The sequence below is a fragment of the Microtus oregoni genome, unplaced genomic scaffold (assembly GCF_018167655.1).
Source record: "Microtus oregoni isolate MIOR12 unplaced genomic scaffold, Mior012 000023F_ref0000262, whole genome shotgun sequence".
In the NCBI taxonomy this organism is placed as follows: Eukaryota; Metazoa; Chordata; class Mammalia; order Rodentia; family Cricetidae; genus Microtus; species Microtus oregoni.
The window spans coordinates 21813805-21830815 of NW_024543082.1; the positions used below are offsets into that span (position 1 = coordinate 21813805).

The 17011-nt window shown below is 37.7% G+C and overlaps 1 protein-coding gene across 6 annotated transcripts in view; it reads right to left on the reverse strand.

The window, feature by feature from the left end:
- The window catches only part of LOC121461879 (limbic system associated membrane protein), a 2099220-nt gene that overhangs the window by 215470 nt on the left and 1866739 nt on the right, over positions 1–17011 (reverse strand). For all 6 annotated transcript variants that reach the window (XM_041673213.1, XM_041673212.1, XM_041673214.1 and 3 more), the window contains one exon: positions 7684–7809. In XM_041673213.1, coding sequence (XP_041529147.1) covers positions 7684–7809 — 126 coding nt within the window. The remainder of the gene's footprint in view (positions 1–7683; positions 7810–17011) is intronic.

Genomic DNA, 17011 nt, shown 5'->3' on the forward strand with positions numbered 1-17011 from the left:
TCTGGTACAGTGCAGCAAGTCCATAGTGTGGGAAAACTGCCTTTACAGCTCAGCTTTAAGCTGGTAACAACAGACAGCCTGACGTATCTCATAGTAAGCCCTTCACTTATTCACCTTACAGATATTAGTTGAGCATACTTATTATTGCGGTTGATCCCGATATCATAATGGGAAGTGAAGACATGAAAATGTGTGCTTTCATGAGGGACACAGAAAGTGAAAAGATAAACAAATGCTCAAGACAATTACTGAGCGAAATAATTGCTGGGAAGCAAAACAACAATCAACTGAAGACAAAAGAGTGATAAATAATATCAAAAGGTAAGGCACGAAGTGAGTAGTTCGGTACACTTTCTCCAGCCAGTAGTGGAATGATGCAAGTCAGATCAGCACATGTCCACACACGCGGGTGACTCAAGGTGAGAATACAGATGGAACACAGGCAGAAAACTTTCATGGCGTTCTCAAAATCGTTTCAACAAGAAACGAACGAAACAGTTAGTGTGAGTGGTTTTGTAATTCTGCTGATCATTTACAGATTACTTTGTGTCCATGTGTTCTTTAGTTATTTGTCTCTATCACATAGTGTTGAGAATAGATACACGGGTAACAGATAGCTTGCAGGCTTTTCAAGATCTTTTAAATAGGGGGGGGGGGATGGAATGGCGAGCAGGGAAAGGTTCTTGCTACTAAGAATGGTGACCCGGGTTTGAACTCCAAAACTCTGGTGGAAAGAGATTAACAACCTTGATAAGCTCTCCTCTGACTTCTACATGCACACCATGGCATGTGCACGCATGCACACACACACACACACACACACACACACACACACACAGAGAGAGAGAGAGAGAGAGAGAGAGAGAGAGAGAGAGAGAGAGAGAGATTCTGAGGTACAAGAATTGGCTGGAAAGGGCTTTAACACTTTGCTAAGAAGTTTGAGCTTTATTCCAAAGGTCCTAGGATATTAAGAACCAAGCAGGAATATTAGCTTGACCATGTAATATTGAGAAATAGTAGTAAGGAGTCCAATCAGAAAACTAATAAAGGCAGGTCTGAGAAATTATTGCTTGGACTATACTGTGACAGTGATGGGGGAAAGATGAAAGGATTCAGTTACTAATGAAAATAATCAAAACATTATGCAAAATGAATCCTGGCTGTGGCAAAAGAAGAAAAAGGAGTTAGGATCACTCTCATCTTTGTAGTTTAGATATTGTTTACCTCATCATGCACACTTTAAGAAATTACACTATTCATAGTATTTGGGGAGGCATCGTCATGGAAATCAGAAAACTCCTTGTGGGAATCTGTTCTCCTCCATCATGTGGATCACACAGATGATTTGAGGTCATCAGGCTTGAGAGCACACCTTTACCTGTTAGACCTTCTTACCATCCCTGTGACTATCTCTGACCACTAATCCTCTGGCCCTTCTGCTTCTGAATTCTGTAGGTTTGTGCTTGATTCCTGGGCACTGAGATGTATATACAATTTTTTTTTAAAAAAAAATAGGATCTGTTGTGGTAGTTTGTATGCCAATGGCCCTATAATCTTATAGCAAGTGGTGCTTTTAGAAGGTGTGGCTGTGTTGGAGTGGGTATGGCCTTGGAGTGAGTGTGTCACTGTCAAGGTAGACTTTGAAGTTTCCAATGCTCAGGATACTGCTGAGTGTCCCAATCAACTTCCGGTTGCCTATTAAGATGTAAGGACCCCAGCACCATGTCTGCCTGTATGCCATGCTCCCCAGCATGAGACAATGGACTGAGCCTCTGAAACAGTATGCAAACCATTCTCAATTAAACATCTTTCTTTATAAGAGTTACTGGTGTCATGGTGTCTCCACAGCAATAAAAACCCTAACTATCTAACGTTCATCTTTTTCATGAATATGCCTCTGTGTGTATGTGTATCTATGTATGTGTTGTGACTGACCATGTATGCCATTATGTAATGCAACACAATATATGCATGGACTGGCTTTTTTGGATCCTGTTCTCTTTGGATGCATACCTTCCTACTCCTGGATATAGGGGGTAGGGCCTTGGACTTCCCACAGGTCAGTGTGCTTTGCCCTCTCTTAGGACTGGAGGGGGTGGAGGGCAGGGTGTTTGGGGAAACAGGAGAGAAGTGGCAGGAGGGGAGGAAGTGGGAATTTTGATTGGTATTATTTATAAAGTAATAAAAAGAAAAAATAAAATATAAAAGTAAAAATTATATATATAATATATATATATAATATAATATTATATTATATTATATTATATATGTAGTATTACATGATGGCATATTTTACAAGTAAGGGCCTAAAAATTTATGATACGATTTTTCTTGTTTTTTCTTGGATTTTAAGAGACAGAAGCAGAATATTAAAAAGCAATATTGCACTGAGTGTCTTCAAATCGAGGAATTTAAGCATGAAAAGTAGCATGACCAGACACTATTAACATCATGTTTCACATGAAGACCTTCATCTAAATTCCTGCAGGTATTTTTATGCCAGGCCCTAGGATGTGCCATGGTGTAAGCCTAAGATACTCTTTCTTCCTCTGTTTTCTCAGACAGGTACTATTAATTTGTGAATCTCAGCATAATATTCCCTCAGGGGAGCTTTGCTGGCTCGGCAGATTTTACTATATGGCCCTGTTTTATGGTCTTATTGAATGCCATAATTTTCTTTTATAATGTATGAATCTAATTAAAGGGTTATTCATGCAATTATTAGTTTAATGCTCTGCTCTCTTGTTGAACTATAAGCTCCATTTGTTCAGGGACTGTGTCCATCCATGTCTTTTCTCAAAGTAAGCACTCTAGAAATACCTCTGACCAAATGAACAATTTGTAAGAGCAAGATGAATCTGAACACAGTTCTGCATTAATGGATGATAAATTTGAAAACAATATTCCAGTTAGAAACTGAAAAAAACTAATTTTTTAATTTTTCTCTTTTAAAGGAAATAATAATTATAAAAAATACAAGGCATAAAGGAAAGCAATTCACAGCTCTATTTTGCCTTACTAGTGAAGAGTTAGCAGCCTTTCATGAGAAAGTTGATAGATTTAACTCCTCTACAGCCCTGTTACCAATGTCCACTCAGTGGACTTTTGTGGAGAACCATAGGACAACAGTACAGAGAAATAATTTCATAAAATGTAAACTACAGACCACAAATATTCTCTGTGCTAAATATGAGGTCAAACTAACTAACAAAATATCTTAAAAGGTCAGACAATGGCCATTAGGAGCAACTTCTGGAGTCTGACTTAATAACTCGAGTTTAACAACCTATGTTTTTTTCCAAACCCATGTAGCCAGGCGTTTCTTAAGTAGGATTTCTATTCTCTTGGTTGGTGCCAAACTTTGCTTCTAGCTTGTCAGGAAAATTGCACAGTACCTCCTGCGCTGGTCTCAGCCTCAGGGGTGAAATCCTCAGCACAGGGTTTGGAATTTTCCAGCGAGATAAAGGTTCTGAGTTTGTGCAAACCTTTATTGAAGCAAAATGCACACAAATGCTCCGTGTGCACCTGCGCACTCTTGACACCACATGAGGCACTGCTGAGAGGAAGGGCTCCCCACGACGGCCAGGAGACAGATTCAGAAGTGATGTCATATGATGATGGAAGCAGCATTGCTCAAGAAGGAAGATCAAACATGCCATAGCAAATACATGCAAACACATGGTGCAGTAAACCTTCGGGAACCACAGGGCTGTGAAAGACTGACTTAACTAAGGCAGAAAAAAAAATAGGTCATATGCAATACTCACATATGTGACGTTCATTTTGACAATAAAAATAACTAAAAGTGAGAACAATTTAAGAAATCAGAACTGCAAGTCCAAGTGAGGCATTTCGACTTTGAATATACAGAAAGTTTATGATACTTCTTTTAAAAAGTTTGCAGTATTCTTGTGTGGGGGGGGGGGACCCTCAAGGGTCAAAAGAAGGAGAAATAATAACGGAATTAAGATAATATTCTTTTAAAAAAATGATACCATTCAATTTTTTTCTCCCTTGCTCCCTTTTCATGGCATCAAATGACCCGTCATCAGACATTTGTGATATCCTGCATGGCATCCTCCCTCTTTAGGTCTCGGCGTCCACCATGGGGTCTAGCTAATTACAGCTACATTTCCTCTGGAAGGTGCTCACACAGTATACTGTGAAAAGCCCAATTAATAATTGAACAAAGCTATCTGAATTTTCACCATCACGTGACAATGATTTGTATGCAGTTTCGCCGTATACAGGGAGCAAGTAGAGCAAATATCTTTCTTCAGTATCTCCAAGAAAGGTGGCAATGGATTGGCTTAAAACATCACCCTTTTCCAAAGTCTCAAAGAAACACACACACACACACACACACACACACACACACACACACTTACATGACCTAATTTGTTTTATAAAAGAGTAGATGAATCAAGTTCTCACACCTGTCACTAGGAAGATGGCTCTGGTCAAGTTATTGTTTGGTTATTATTTGGTTATTAATTTGCCTATGTGAGAGATGAAAGAATAAGCTTGGGAAGTGATGTCCATTGTAAGGGGAAGAGTGGCCTGATGTGAAGTATGCAAAAACATCAAAGAAGTTGTTTTGAGTGTATCAGCATGCGATTTGGTCCCTAGAGAAAGCTGGCATAGACAACTAGAGATAAACAAAGGAACCTGGCACAGGATATATACACATCCTATGGACCATGTGTGAGTTTAATAAATATTTATGTCTCTGGCTATGGTCTTAAGTAGAGGTGTATACATTTTAATCTAAGAGGCAAAATTAACATATTTCAGACTTTGTGAGCTAAGTGCTTTTGTTGTTGTTACCAAAGTATGCGATTTTTAATCAAAGGCAGTCATGGATCAAATGCAAAGAATTCAGCATGACTCTGTCTCTAATAAAACTTGATGTATCTCTTCTCAAGTTTGAAGTTTAAACATTTGTTCTGTATTTAAAATTCAGAATTCTCTTGATTATTTGTGTCCATTCAGAAAGTTTTTTTTTTTTTTTAGAACTCTGGCTTACAGGAAGATAAAATCTGGCCCACAGGTTACAATGTGCTGACCCCTGTAATTGAGGATTGAGAATCATTGTGAGTTCATTAAGTTTTTGTAGTTGCTTTTGAAGTCTCTATTGTTCTGGGAATACATGAAAATATTGTCTTTATTTTCTATGTAAGATGTCACTGGTCCTCTGCTTTTCGTTTTTCTTGAATCACCACAGAAACCGTGCTATTCAGAGTTCAAGACATGTTTATAATCACGCAGAAGTTTACTTGGTTTAGCCATATAGACCTGAGAATGCTAACAAACTAGTAAAGATTATAAAGATTTGGTTCTGTCCAAGAATTTTTCTAAATTTGAGGACTAAAATGGAGTATTTGGAGGCTATAGGGAATAATTTTATTTTCCCCTGACAGTTCTATTTACTGCTCAAAACTGGACCAGAAGAAAGTCTTCCTAATAATATGGCTCCTTATTGGTCATATCAGGAATACAAATTCCTTTCTTAAATCCTACATTTTTCATTTTGTAATATGCCACCTTTCCCTTGAAGGACATTAAAAGATTAATAAAATATTTGTATAAATTTAAATTTAATTGCAAAATGTGAGTCAAATTAAAAATAATGATATGAAAACAGGAGTGTGGTTTGTGTATGAACTTAAGGCCATAAACACCTAATCGGATTGTTTAAAATCAATTTTATTTATCTGTAATTTATATATAATAATTTATGTTCTGAACATATTGGCTATAAATTGTGCAGTAAGTCTACCAACAGTAAATACAATGAAGGATCATGATAATTTATATAAGATCATCTCTGGGTTTATTTGCAAGAAACAAGCCATTGCTTTGGAAAAGACAAGTAGGAAAAATATTTTATTGAAAATAAAGAGGGAAGTTCCTGAACGAAGCTTCTTAAAGTAAAACTATGGAAAGATTTAAATACAGTGTCAATAACATTATAGTAAATACAATGGTTTTAGATGTTGTCTTTCTCAAAATATTTAAATACAGGACAATATATTAATATTAAATCACCAGTAGGCAAAACAGCACTATTAGCCTTGGAACCTGGTAGGTAGAGTAGGTTTGGATCTAATGTGAGGCTCCCAGGAAAAAAGTACTCTGAAGAAATAACCTATTTCTAGACAAAGATGTTTGATGCCTAAAAGACCATGCTTCAAATGATTGTCTACGTGTTCTTGCCATGTGAGGTACCAAATGAGTACCTGTAATTAAATGAGCTTGATATTGAGTTCTCTAAATAAGTACCTCGTGTGATGTTCTTTATATTATTAGATGATAGGATGTATACATAGATAAACGTGGGTTTTGAGTAACCATTTCTTAAGAGAATATAGATCTCTAATAAAAAAAAATATTTGCCTAAATAGAAGATTTACTAAGTTGACCTAAACTTTCCCTGGAAATAAATTTGGACTACGATGCTAAATGGAGGTCCCTAATTATCTTACCACAAAAAAGAAAAAAATATTTAGATATTATTCTGGTCTTAGGATAGGTATCGTTGTATACCTAATCTTATGTTTTGTATTGGTATTCATTCCAAAACCAGTAAGCGTGGAAATTAACCATCTAAATACTTTTATAGAGAAATTATAAGAAACTATCAGTCATAAACCAGTTAAAGACTGAGACTCTTTACTAACTTCCGAAGAAAAATCTATCTATAATTGATTCATAATTGACTTGGTAGACCTGCTTTTTGGCATAATCAAATAGCAAGTACTATTAGAAATAGATGGCAAAAATATAATTTTGCATATAAAAACATAATTTGAATAGGAGGAGAAAATGCAATTGATTAATCCAGAATCATCTGGCAAAAATGCTTAAATATGTTCACAACTACAATAGCCTTGGTACATACTTAAGATGAGGGTGGTGTAAAGGGGAAGGGTACAGAAGACTTGCTTGCGAACTCATGTTATTAATTGAACTGAATTGGTGTCATTAGCTGGACTCACTATTCCCAATGCCTGTTTCATGTCTGGTAACCATCGCAGAGGTAGGTAACAGTACAGGTCTTTAGGAAATCAGAGTGATTTTGTTCCTAATTTCTTCATGAAGGAGGAAACTATGATTGAAATGACTTTAGAGAGTAATATAAAATAATTTATATAAAGCAATGAACCACTATAATACAATATATTTAAATATATGCTTTATTTTTACAGCTTATATTTAAATATGTTTTAGTGGAAATATAATTTTATCACTTTCCCTTCTTCCATCCATTCCTTCATCCCCTCCCATCCCCTCCTGACTTCAAGTTGATAGCCTCTTTTTCTTTGATTATTCTTGCTGCATATTATATGTGTGTGTGTGTGTGTGTGTGCACGCGCCCATGTGTGTGTGCATCTGCATTATTAACATTATTATAGTTGTTCCCTTGAGAGTTAATCTATTTTGAGTAACAAGTTTATGTATCAATATTTATATATCAATTAGATGATAGAAAGGTGATACATATAAATACAAATATTACTAAGTTACTTAAAGAGATTAACACATTAGCAAAAATTATTGGACCCATAAACAATATCTATGCTGCAGCTTTCTGAGTTTTAATAAAAAGATGTATCTTTGCCCTTTTGATGCAATCGAATCTTAGATATTAAGTGGCACCTTAGAATCTAGCCAGTTGCTTACCGGTTGGTGTAAGGTGTCTCCAGGTGATAACAGGTTCAGGGCGTCCATTGGCCATGCAGACCAGGGTTACATTGCTGCCCTCATTCACAGTGACATCCGAGGAGATGTTGGAGATCTTTGGTGGAACTATAGACAGAAGGAAATGGGATGAATAGTCATGGCAGGAAGAACAAACTGTAGCAGTGATCTATAAAAGTGAAGTTGATACATTTCAGACTTTATAACTAAATTTGAAATTTCACACCATGTAGCCAGGATACTTTTAATTCCCACACCAGCTATTTCTTCTCCAAATCTCTCCAGAGTTCCTTAAAGGTGAAAATGCCTCCCACTCTGGCCATCTGAGTGCTGTAGGAAGTACCTAAGATATGTATAATGAAAACGTGCTAGCACTTTCCTAGTAATGACATGTCTTAACCAAATATTAGAAGGTAATCACATTATGAACATTTTTGAAATAAATTTCCATACCACCATCACTTGAATTTTGCATTTTATATATAACAAAGAATATAATACAGCCTCCAAATGCAAAGGAAAGAATAATCAATATTTATTGTTAGGCTATAGCATTGTTTTAGTAAGATGTGGTATCCACATATAAAATTCATAAAATAATCAATGAAATGGGAAGTTTCTACATATTATTTTCTGCATATGCTATATGTTAAATATACATAATAGGTTAGATTATACAAATTGAATCAATGGTTACTGTGTTAAGTAAATAGACATTATAAACATACTATAGCATTATTTTTAATATTGCCATTAATACTACTACTACCATTTGAATAATAAGCTAACTTTAATTAAATGTGCATTATATATATTTTGATGCATAAGGCGCTTAAGAAATATTATTTCAATCACTTCATATAAGACAGGGTATTCTATGAAGATGTTATCTATAGGTAAGAAACCGAGGCACAGATGAGAATAAGTGAAACCAGAAAAAGGCATTTGAATCCCAGCAGGGTCCACTCTTAAACACTTCTTGAACAGAATTTCATCTTCACAATCCAGTCAACCAGATGGTGGAAAATGACAGAAATTACTTTTGGTGATGTGAAAAACGAGTCCCCAAGGGCAAGCAGTACTGCGCCCGGCTTCCTTCATTAGTGTTCAGGGTGGTAACAGTAGATCCCACTCTGGTCTGCTTCATTGGGGAGTGTGGCAAGTGAATTACTCACAGATTTCATCACTGAGGCTACACACTGATTACAAATAGCCAGGCTGAGGGGTGACTGTGACTCTCCCTTTTTCTTCTTCTTCTTCTTTTTTTTTTTTTTTTAAACACGGCTACCTCTTTGGTAGCTGTAAAAGTCTATTTCTAAGGGAGGAGGACAAGCAAACGTGAAGGAGCTCAATAATGAAAGAGTCTTGCTCCTGGTCACTTGTCCTACCCATTACACACAGCTCAGGTGCTCCTGCCCAGCAGGGATATTTTCTGCTTAAAGAAACAACTACATGACCGCCTTGAGGAGACATGAATGGTACTTAGGGAGCGTCTCTGAGTGTCAGGAGAAGGAAGCTGATGGAGGGCCTTTATGACCTTAGTGTGCTTCTGACAATGACATGTTATAGGACCTCTGGAGAGAAAGGGCTGACTTGGAATCAAACCCACTGGTGGCAGACTACAGATGATTCCCGTCTTCAGCAGTCTCTCTTGACATTCTAGTCCTCCTTCCGCTTCCGAGGCTAAGGGCTATTTTCCTGGATTCACACAGTGACTTGAGATAGGTTCTCCCAGACATTTAGGGTAAGAACATAGAAGATCATACATGATTTATGAAGAAAAACATGAGGAGCAGAAAAGAATAGTGGCTGGACTCACAATTCAGAGTTTACATCAAAATTTAGAGTGGGGTTTACATCTCAGAGTTCCCAAATGCTTTATTTTTCTTTTGTTTAATATGCATAGTCTTTAATTTTCATCTATGGAAGCCAGTGTTCTGAATGCCACCAAATAAGATAGAAAGAAAGAAAGGAAGGAAAGAAAGAAAGAAAGAAAGGAAGGAAGGAAGAAAGGAAGGAAGAAAGAAAGGAAGAAAGAAAGAAATGATAGTATACAAATGAGCACAATGTAACTTTTCTAAGCACCTCCTCTGCTATCCCAAGCTTGTATCAGGAAGCTCTGGAACAGTTAACAAACCCCAACTAAACTTCGTTCTAGTTACATCTAAATTGCAACAGGATGTTGCAGTGGGGAATCCAATCTGTTATATGAAGGCAATAAACTTAAAGAAACAGAAAGTCGATCATTAAGAGTGCTGCTGCCAGATAACATGTGAAGCTATATTAAGGACTTTGCACTCACTTGCCATGTGCTTAAGTCTCTCGGACAAATATATGTAAAGCTAAAGAGTACATTTAGAGTCATTGCAATAATGTTCTCTTTAGCAAATCACACTGACTCTCGTCATTAAGATGAGTCAACTCAGGTCTGGGGTGCCAAGGGATTAGGATGCCTCAAGATTTGTATTGAACAGTGAGAAATGGATCACATTGTATTTTTGCACTCTGCCTGAATTTAGGTCACTTCCAGTGAGCCTCATTATTGATTTTCCTATTTTATATCAGGGCCATCTCGAAAGAATGTACATGTTATATAAGATTTTATTCTCCAAAGAAATTACTTTTGATAACTTTCAAACTCAGTATCTAAAATTTCTTCAGGAAACTGTTTGATGCTGCATCATCATCCCCACCATTACCGCATCATCCTTAAACATAACGTTCATTCTTGCATGAGACAAACCTCTTCAGAGAGGCTCTTTGAAGCCCATGTTGTTTCTTTCGAGGTCTACTGGCAACTTTTATTGTAATGCTCCTTTCCCCCCTGAAATACCTAATTTGTTGTTCTTAACTTCTTTCTTCCAGAACTTTCTATTTTTGCTTTCCAGGACACCAAACTAAATTGACTTTCCTCCCACATTTTTGGTCATATTAATGTTGGTGCTCATCTTATCTTGTTTATTAAAAACCTGTATTTAAGGGTTTAGCTGGTTTTCTGTTTTCCTGTCAGTTTTCCCATTCAAGTTCTCTTATTCAGTTAGTAGCTTCATAAGTAAAAGTCATATCATTGATGACTTTATATCATTATGTTCAGCCTAGAAGTCTCCTAATCTTTTTATACCCACACTTCTGACTATCTATATCTCCATTGCATGCCCCACAGATATGTTATAGTTCCATTTACTTTCTCACGAAACACTTGTGTTTTATTATTTTCTTAGTTAATGTTGTCATTATGCAAAAAAATTCCTTTGACTTTTTTGTCTGGGCAGTAATATTAGCATAAGATAGATAACTAGACCCTCCCCACAAACCAAACCAAACAAACAAGCAAACAAATCAAAAGAACAACAAAAAGTCACCTCAATTCATCTCTTTTGACACTCCCTTTCTTTCATTATCCTGATATAGACTTGAGCCCATATTTTAAATATTTCTACAGTTTATTCAGTACTTCCTCTCCTTACTCCACTCTGCCTTGTTCCAAACATCAACATTTACTTTCTTCTCTTTCTTCTTCAACCTTTTCCATCCTTTTTTTGGGGGGGGGGGAAGAGGGGTTGAATTATCGGGAATGAATTATTTCTGGCTCTATGCCTCTACTCTTCTCCCCATGCTTCTATCAAACACACTCCACACTACAGCAAAAATTCTGTAAGTTATAAGTGAGTATAATATCCCTTGATTAATATTGCTTTCAAGATTATATCCCAGTATCTTACCATGTTTCAGAGCTGCGCTCATTCTGACTGCTTATAGCTAATATCTACAGCTACGTTTCCTTCTTCCTTTGCACTGCATCTTCCAAAGTAGATGTCAAAGGAAACAAGTTGTGGGTCCTGGAATATTTATCCTTTATACCCACATATCCATCATCTTGTATTTCTGCACAGAGTGATCTTGTTTGAGGTTTTTGTGAAGATATTCCATCTCCTACTTGGTTTTCAGCTAGAGAGCCTGTCTTCTGACTTCTACTCTGGTAGATTTTGAGGTCATCCTCCACCTCCATTGATTCCCTCCCGAGTCTGTAAAGTCCTGTTGGGAGAAGGGCCAGCTTTTATGCTGTCACAGATTCAGTTAGAATCACAACATTGCTTCTCCAACAGACCTCTGAGTCACAACATTTAAATGATTTTCCCGGTAACTTCATTCAATTTTAAGAGACAGGTTTTCTTAACCATTGAATCCTGGTGCTTGAAATATGGGAGGTGCTCAACCAGTGTTTGGAAAAACAAAAGCAAGAACTTCAGTTTTATACCTATTCTTCTGACTTAAACACATCTCACGGACCACCCCCCACAAAGACCAAGCATCTATTTTGCTCATAAAAATGTGGCTTTCAGCAGTATTTCTCTAACTACTCTGTCATCTATTTCGTTACTAACTTTTTTTGGCTGTTAGTTTTCATATTTAGGATGGTTGTTTTGATGTTGAAATGGATCTCATCATAAAGTGGCTCCCTTAACTAAGAATTGTGGTTCCGTGCTCCCCTGTCCAACCTTCCTTTATCCCAATCCTCCTGTTTCCCCAAGGCCCCCCCTCCTCCCTTCTAACTTTTCTCTCCCCATCTCCCCTTACCCCATCCCACCCCGCCCCCAAGATCCCAATTTTCTCCCTGGCAATTTTGTCTACTTCCCTTAGCCAAGAGGATAACTATATGTTTTTCCTTTGGTTCACCTCTTACATAGCTTCTTTAGGTTCACCTATTGTAGACTCCGTGACCGTTATTTATGGCTAGAAACCAATTATGAGTGAGTACATCCCATGTTCATCTTTTTGGGACTGGGATACCTCACTCAGGATAGTGTTTTCAATTTCCATCCATTTGCATGCAAAATTCAAGAAGTCATTGTTTTTTACCGCAGCATAGTACTCTAATGTGTATATATTCCATACTTTCTTCATCCATTCTTCCATTGAAGGGAATCTAGGTTGTTTCCAGGTTCTGGCTATTACAAATAATACTGCTATGAACATACTTGAACAAATGCTTTTGTCATATGATAGGACATCTCTTGGGTATATTCCCAGGAGTGGTATTGCTGGGTCCAGGGGTAGGTTGATCCCGAATTTCCTGAGAAACCGAAACACTGATTTCCACAGTGGTTGCACTAGATTGCATTCCCACCACTTTAGGGTTGGCAAGAGACCTGACCCTAGAGGGGCTCCCAGGTGCCCAAACCGAGGTCCCCAGTTAGTTCCTTGGGCAGCTGAGGACAGGGAACCTGAAATGACCCTATCCTATAGCCATACTGACGAATATCTTGCATATCATCATAGAAGCTTCTTCTGGTGATGGATGGAGATAGAGACAGAGACCCGCACTGGAGCACTGGAATGAGCTCCCAAGGTCCCAATGAGGAGCAGAAGGAGGGAGAACGTGAGCAAAGAAGTCGGGACCACGAGGGGTGCACCCACCCACTGAGACAGTGGAGTGGAACTATTGGGAGCCCACCAAGGCCAGCAGGACTGTGACTGAAAAAGCATGGGATAAAACTGGACTCTCTGAACAATGAGGGCTGATGAGACGCAAAGGACAATGGCACGGGGTTTTGATCCTGCTTAATGTGCTGGCTTTGTGGGAGCCTAGCCAGTTTGAATGTTCACCTTCCTAGATATGGATGGAGGGGGGAGGACCTAGGACTTACCACAGGGCAGAAAACCCTGACTGCTCTTTGGACTGGAGAGGGAGGGGGAAAGGAGTGGGGGAGAAGGGTGGGAGGAGGGGGAGGGAAATGGGAGGCTGGGAGGAGGTGGAAACTTGTGTTGTTTTTTTTTTCTCAATAAAAAAAAAAAGAAAAGAAATGGATCTCACCATCTCCTCTTTCTAATGCTCCCAGTGCTGGTTTTACAGTGTGTACCCCATGCTAGGCTGACATCTTTGACTCTTCATGAATAAAACCAATCAATTCGTGATGGCATATCAGTGTGTATTTTCTGAACATAGAGAGCAGGAAAACTTGGTGTCTGATTTCCTCGGTTACAGATTTTCTGAGTCTCACTTCTTCTGTACATATCTTTCCTGTTTTTCTTTGGTTCTTTTCCTGGGAGAAATCATATCTGTATATGAATCTCTGTATGAGGGACATGATTTTCTAATCAGATGGTCTACTTGTTTATTCCTAGATTTCTGCATCAACAATGAAATTTAAATTTAGAATATAACCAGTAACATCAAGGTGGCAATTCAGAGGCTTCCATGTATTTCCTCCTAAAATCTTTATAAAAATTCTGTAAAGTAAAATACATGTCATATTATTATTGCTGCTTCACATATGTCAGCACAGAAGATGAAATAGGTTTAAAAAATCACATAACCACTGAAAACAAACTAATAATAATATTTTCTATATTTTTTAAAATGATTCTTCCTTTAGGCCATATTTATATTTGTAAAAGTGAAGAAAAATTGTGTCTTTGTATGTTTTAATCCTCAGTAGGTATGAATACCTAGGAAGTACAGTTTAACATGATAAACTAGCAAATATAAATTAATTTTCAAAGTCACTGGAACATTGATTTATGCTCAACTCATAAACTCATTCTCCAATCTGAATGGTTTGTTTGCTTTGGGGGCCATAAGATAGCAGTCATCTTTCATGAGATATTAGTGAGATTTATTATCTTTTCCAACATGCAACTCCTTCATCCATTTGTTTAAAGTTTTCAACAAAATTCAGTGTTAGTGATATCCCAAATTTGTCTGCATCACTTTGTTTTCTTAGTGACTAATGGGAGCTACTTACGCTGAAAAGAACTGACCTTTTGGTGTCTTGGTGTGATTTACCCCAATTTATTGTCTGACTCTAAATTTTGTTTGCCATTTTTTTTGTAGAAGTTTAATGTTCCTCAACTTTATATGTATACATTTTTCTTTTATTGTCTCCTTTATTTGTGTGTGTGTATGTATGCACATGCACAATATTTTTTTCAAAAGTAAAATCAACTAAATACTTCTCAGTAATTTCAATTATTTATTCTTATAGTGAAATCCTCAAAACATCTAAAAATTATGTATGGTATGAGAATAATAAAAATTTCCCCATCCCTTAAGTTTCAGCTAATTGCCTCAATACCATTAGGTGAGTGCTGCAAAATGCAAAAACTCTCTTGGTTTTCAGAATTCTCTCACAAAGTGCAGTTAAATTAGCTAGACTAGTTTTTCTGGAAAATATGTTAAATATAAACCTTACTCACCAAAGCAAGTAATTTTATTAAAACATTTTAAAGCATGTGTAGTAATAAGAGCGGCGGGGCTGCGTCCCCAGCACCCCAGCCGCCCGCACGGCTAGCTTTACCCGAAATAACAACACACAAACTGTATTCATTTAAGCACTGCTTGGCCCTTTAGCTCTAGCCCTTACTGGCTAATTCTGACATCCCAATTAACCCATCTCTAATAATCTGTGAGCACCGGTCTTACAGGGAAGATTCTAGGTCCATCCTGGGTTGGAGCTGAATCGCATCTGCCCGGGAGAGCGGAGCATGGCGTCTCTCTGAGGCGTCTGCTTCCGAGAGGAGAGCTGTGGCATCTGAGCTCACTTCCTCTTCCTCCCAGCGTTCTGTTCTGTTTACTCCTCCCACCTATCTTCTAACCAATGAGGGCCAAGAAGTTTCTTTTTATTTAACCAATGACCTTCCTCCATCAAGCATGTCATTAATTTTTTATGTGTCTCATAATTATGAGATCCCTTAATATACTTCATTATTATGAGATAATTTAAAAATAAGAATTATTTCCACTGATAACATTCTTTTACTGGATAGATGAATGGATGATAGATAGATGATAGATAGATAGATAGATAGATAGATACATGACAGATAGATACTTAAAAGCTGTGTTAAAGTGATGTGCATTTTTACAATTCACTACAAAGTTAATTTGTTTTAAATAATGCTAATATTTAGGTAAGCTTGCATGCACGTGTTCCTTTAGCTGTGCAATGAACCAGAATCTAATAAGATTATCACATAATCAGTCTATGTCTGGCAGTCTGGCACTAGGTTTTTTCTGAAACTCCTCTTCTGCATTTTCCCTACCTCCATGGACTGTCAACTGCTGTGGGTCCAGAGCTGACATATTTTGTGCAGTTAAGAATTTCATTCCATTTCCTTTTTTTTTTTTATTTTTGAGACAGGGATTCTCCTTAGCTTTTTGGTTCCTGTTCTGGAACTAGCTGTTGTAGATCAGGCTGGCCTCGAACTTACAGGGATCCGCCTGCCTCTGCCTCCCGAGTGCTGGGATTAAAGGCGTGCGCCACCATCGCCGGGCTCCATTTCCTTTTTTATGTTTTATTTATTTTTTAATGTCGGAGATGAACTTGGTGCTGAGGTTTGGGAACCCAGACACTTGGTAATCTAAGGCAGGAGAACCAAGAAAGGCCTGCTCTGTCTTCAGTGTTCAAAGCCACCATGGATAGCTTAGCAAAACCCTGTCTCTAAACAAGAAGAAGGCTGGAGTACAGCCCAGTACTAGACATCTGTTCTCCATGGGCAAGACTGGAAGAGAACCCAGAACCTTTTTCTTCTATAAGACACATTGGTTTTTCTCTGGGGAGACCACTGCCTACATAAGCTGTTGTTGACTTAGGAATCTCAGTCAGTTGACCCATTTTCCCTTGGTTGAGCAGTGGATGCATGGCCTCCGAGACATTCAGATTTGTCTGCCTTGAAACATGGTTCTTATTAGAAATGACTTCGGAGAGATTATAACTGGTTCAAGCTATTAATAATCTGCTAATTCTAATCTGTTCCTCTGTGTATCCTTGTCTTTTCCATATCCAAGTCTTCCTATAGTAGGTAACACACATTTGTCCAACTGTGGACTATGTCTTTGCTTTTTCCCCTAGGATAGCACTATCTAGCTCATAAGCAGAGTTGTGAGAGTTGCCAGCAAACCAAGACTCACTTGCACTTCTAGCTTTGCTGCTGCGTAAGAAAATGCTCAGCTCAGCCTCTTGGATACCAAGAGAAAGAGGGACAGCTGAAAGAACTGCAAAAAAGGGGCAGGGGTACTAATTAAACATGCTTTTCAGATAAGAAATAAATACCCCTTAAAAATGTAATTGCACTTTTAATACTGCATGAGACATAATTATACTAAATATATTTCTTGTTTACTTCAATTTAATGGGTTATCCTCTATTTTATTTTATCCACTAAATCTGGTAAGGCAAGGAGTCTTGTGGTAGTTTGAATGAAAATGGTCCCCAAATTCATAGGGAGTGGCATTTTTGGAAATATAGCCTTGTTGGAGTAGGTGTGGCTTTGTTGGAAGAAGTAGGTCCTTGGGGATGGGTTTTCAGGT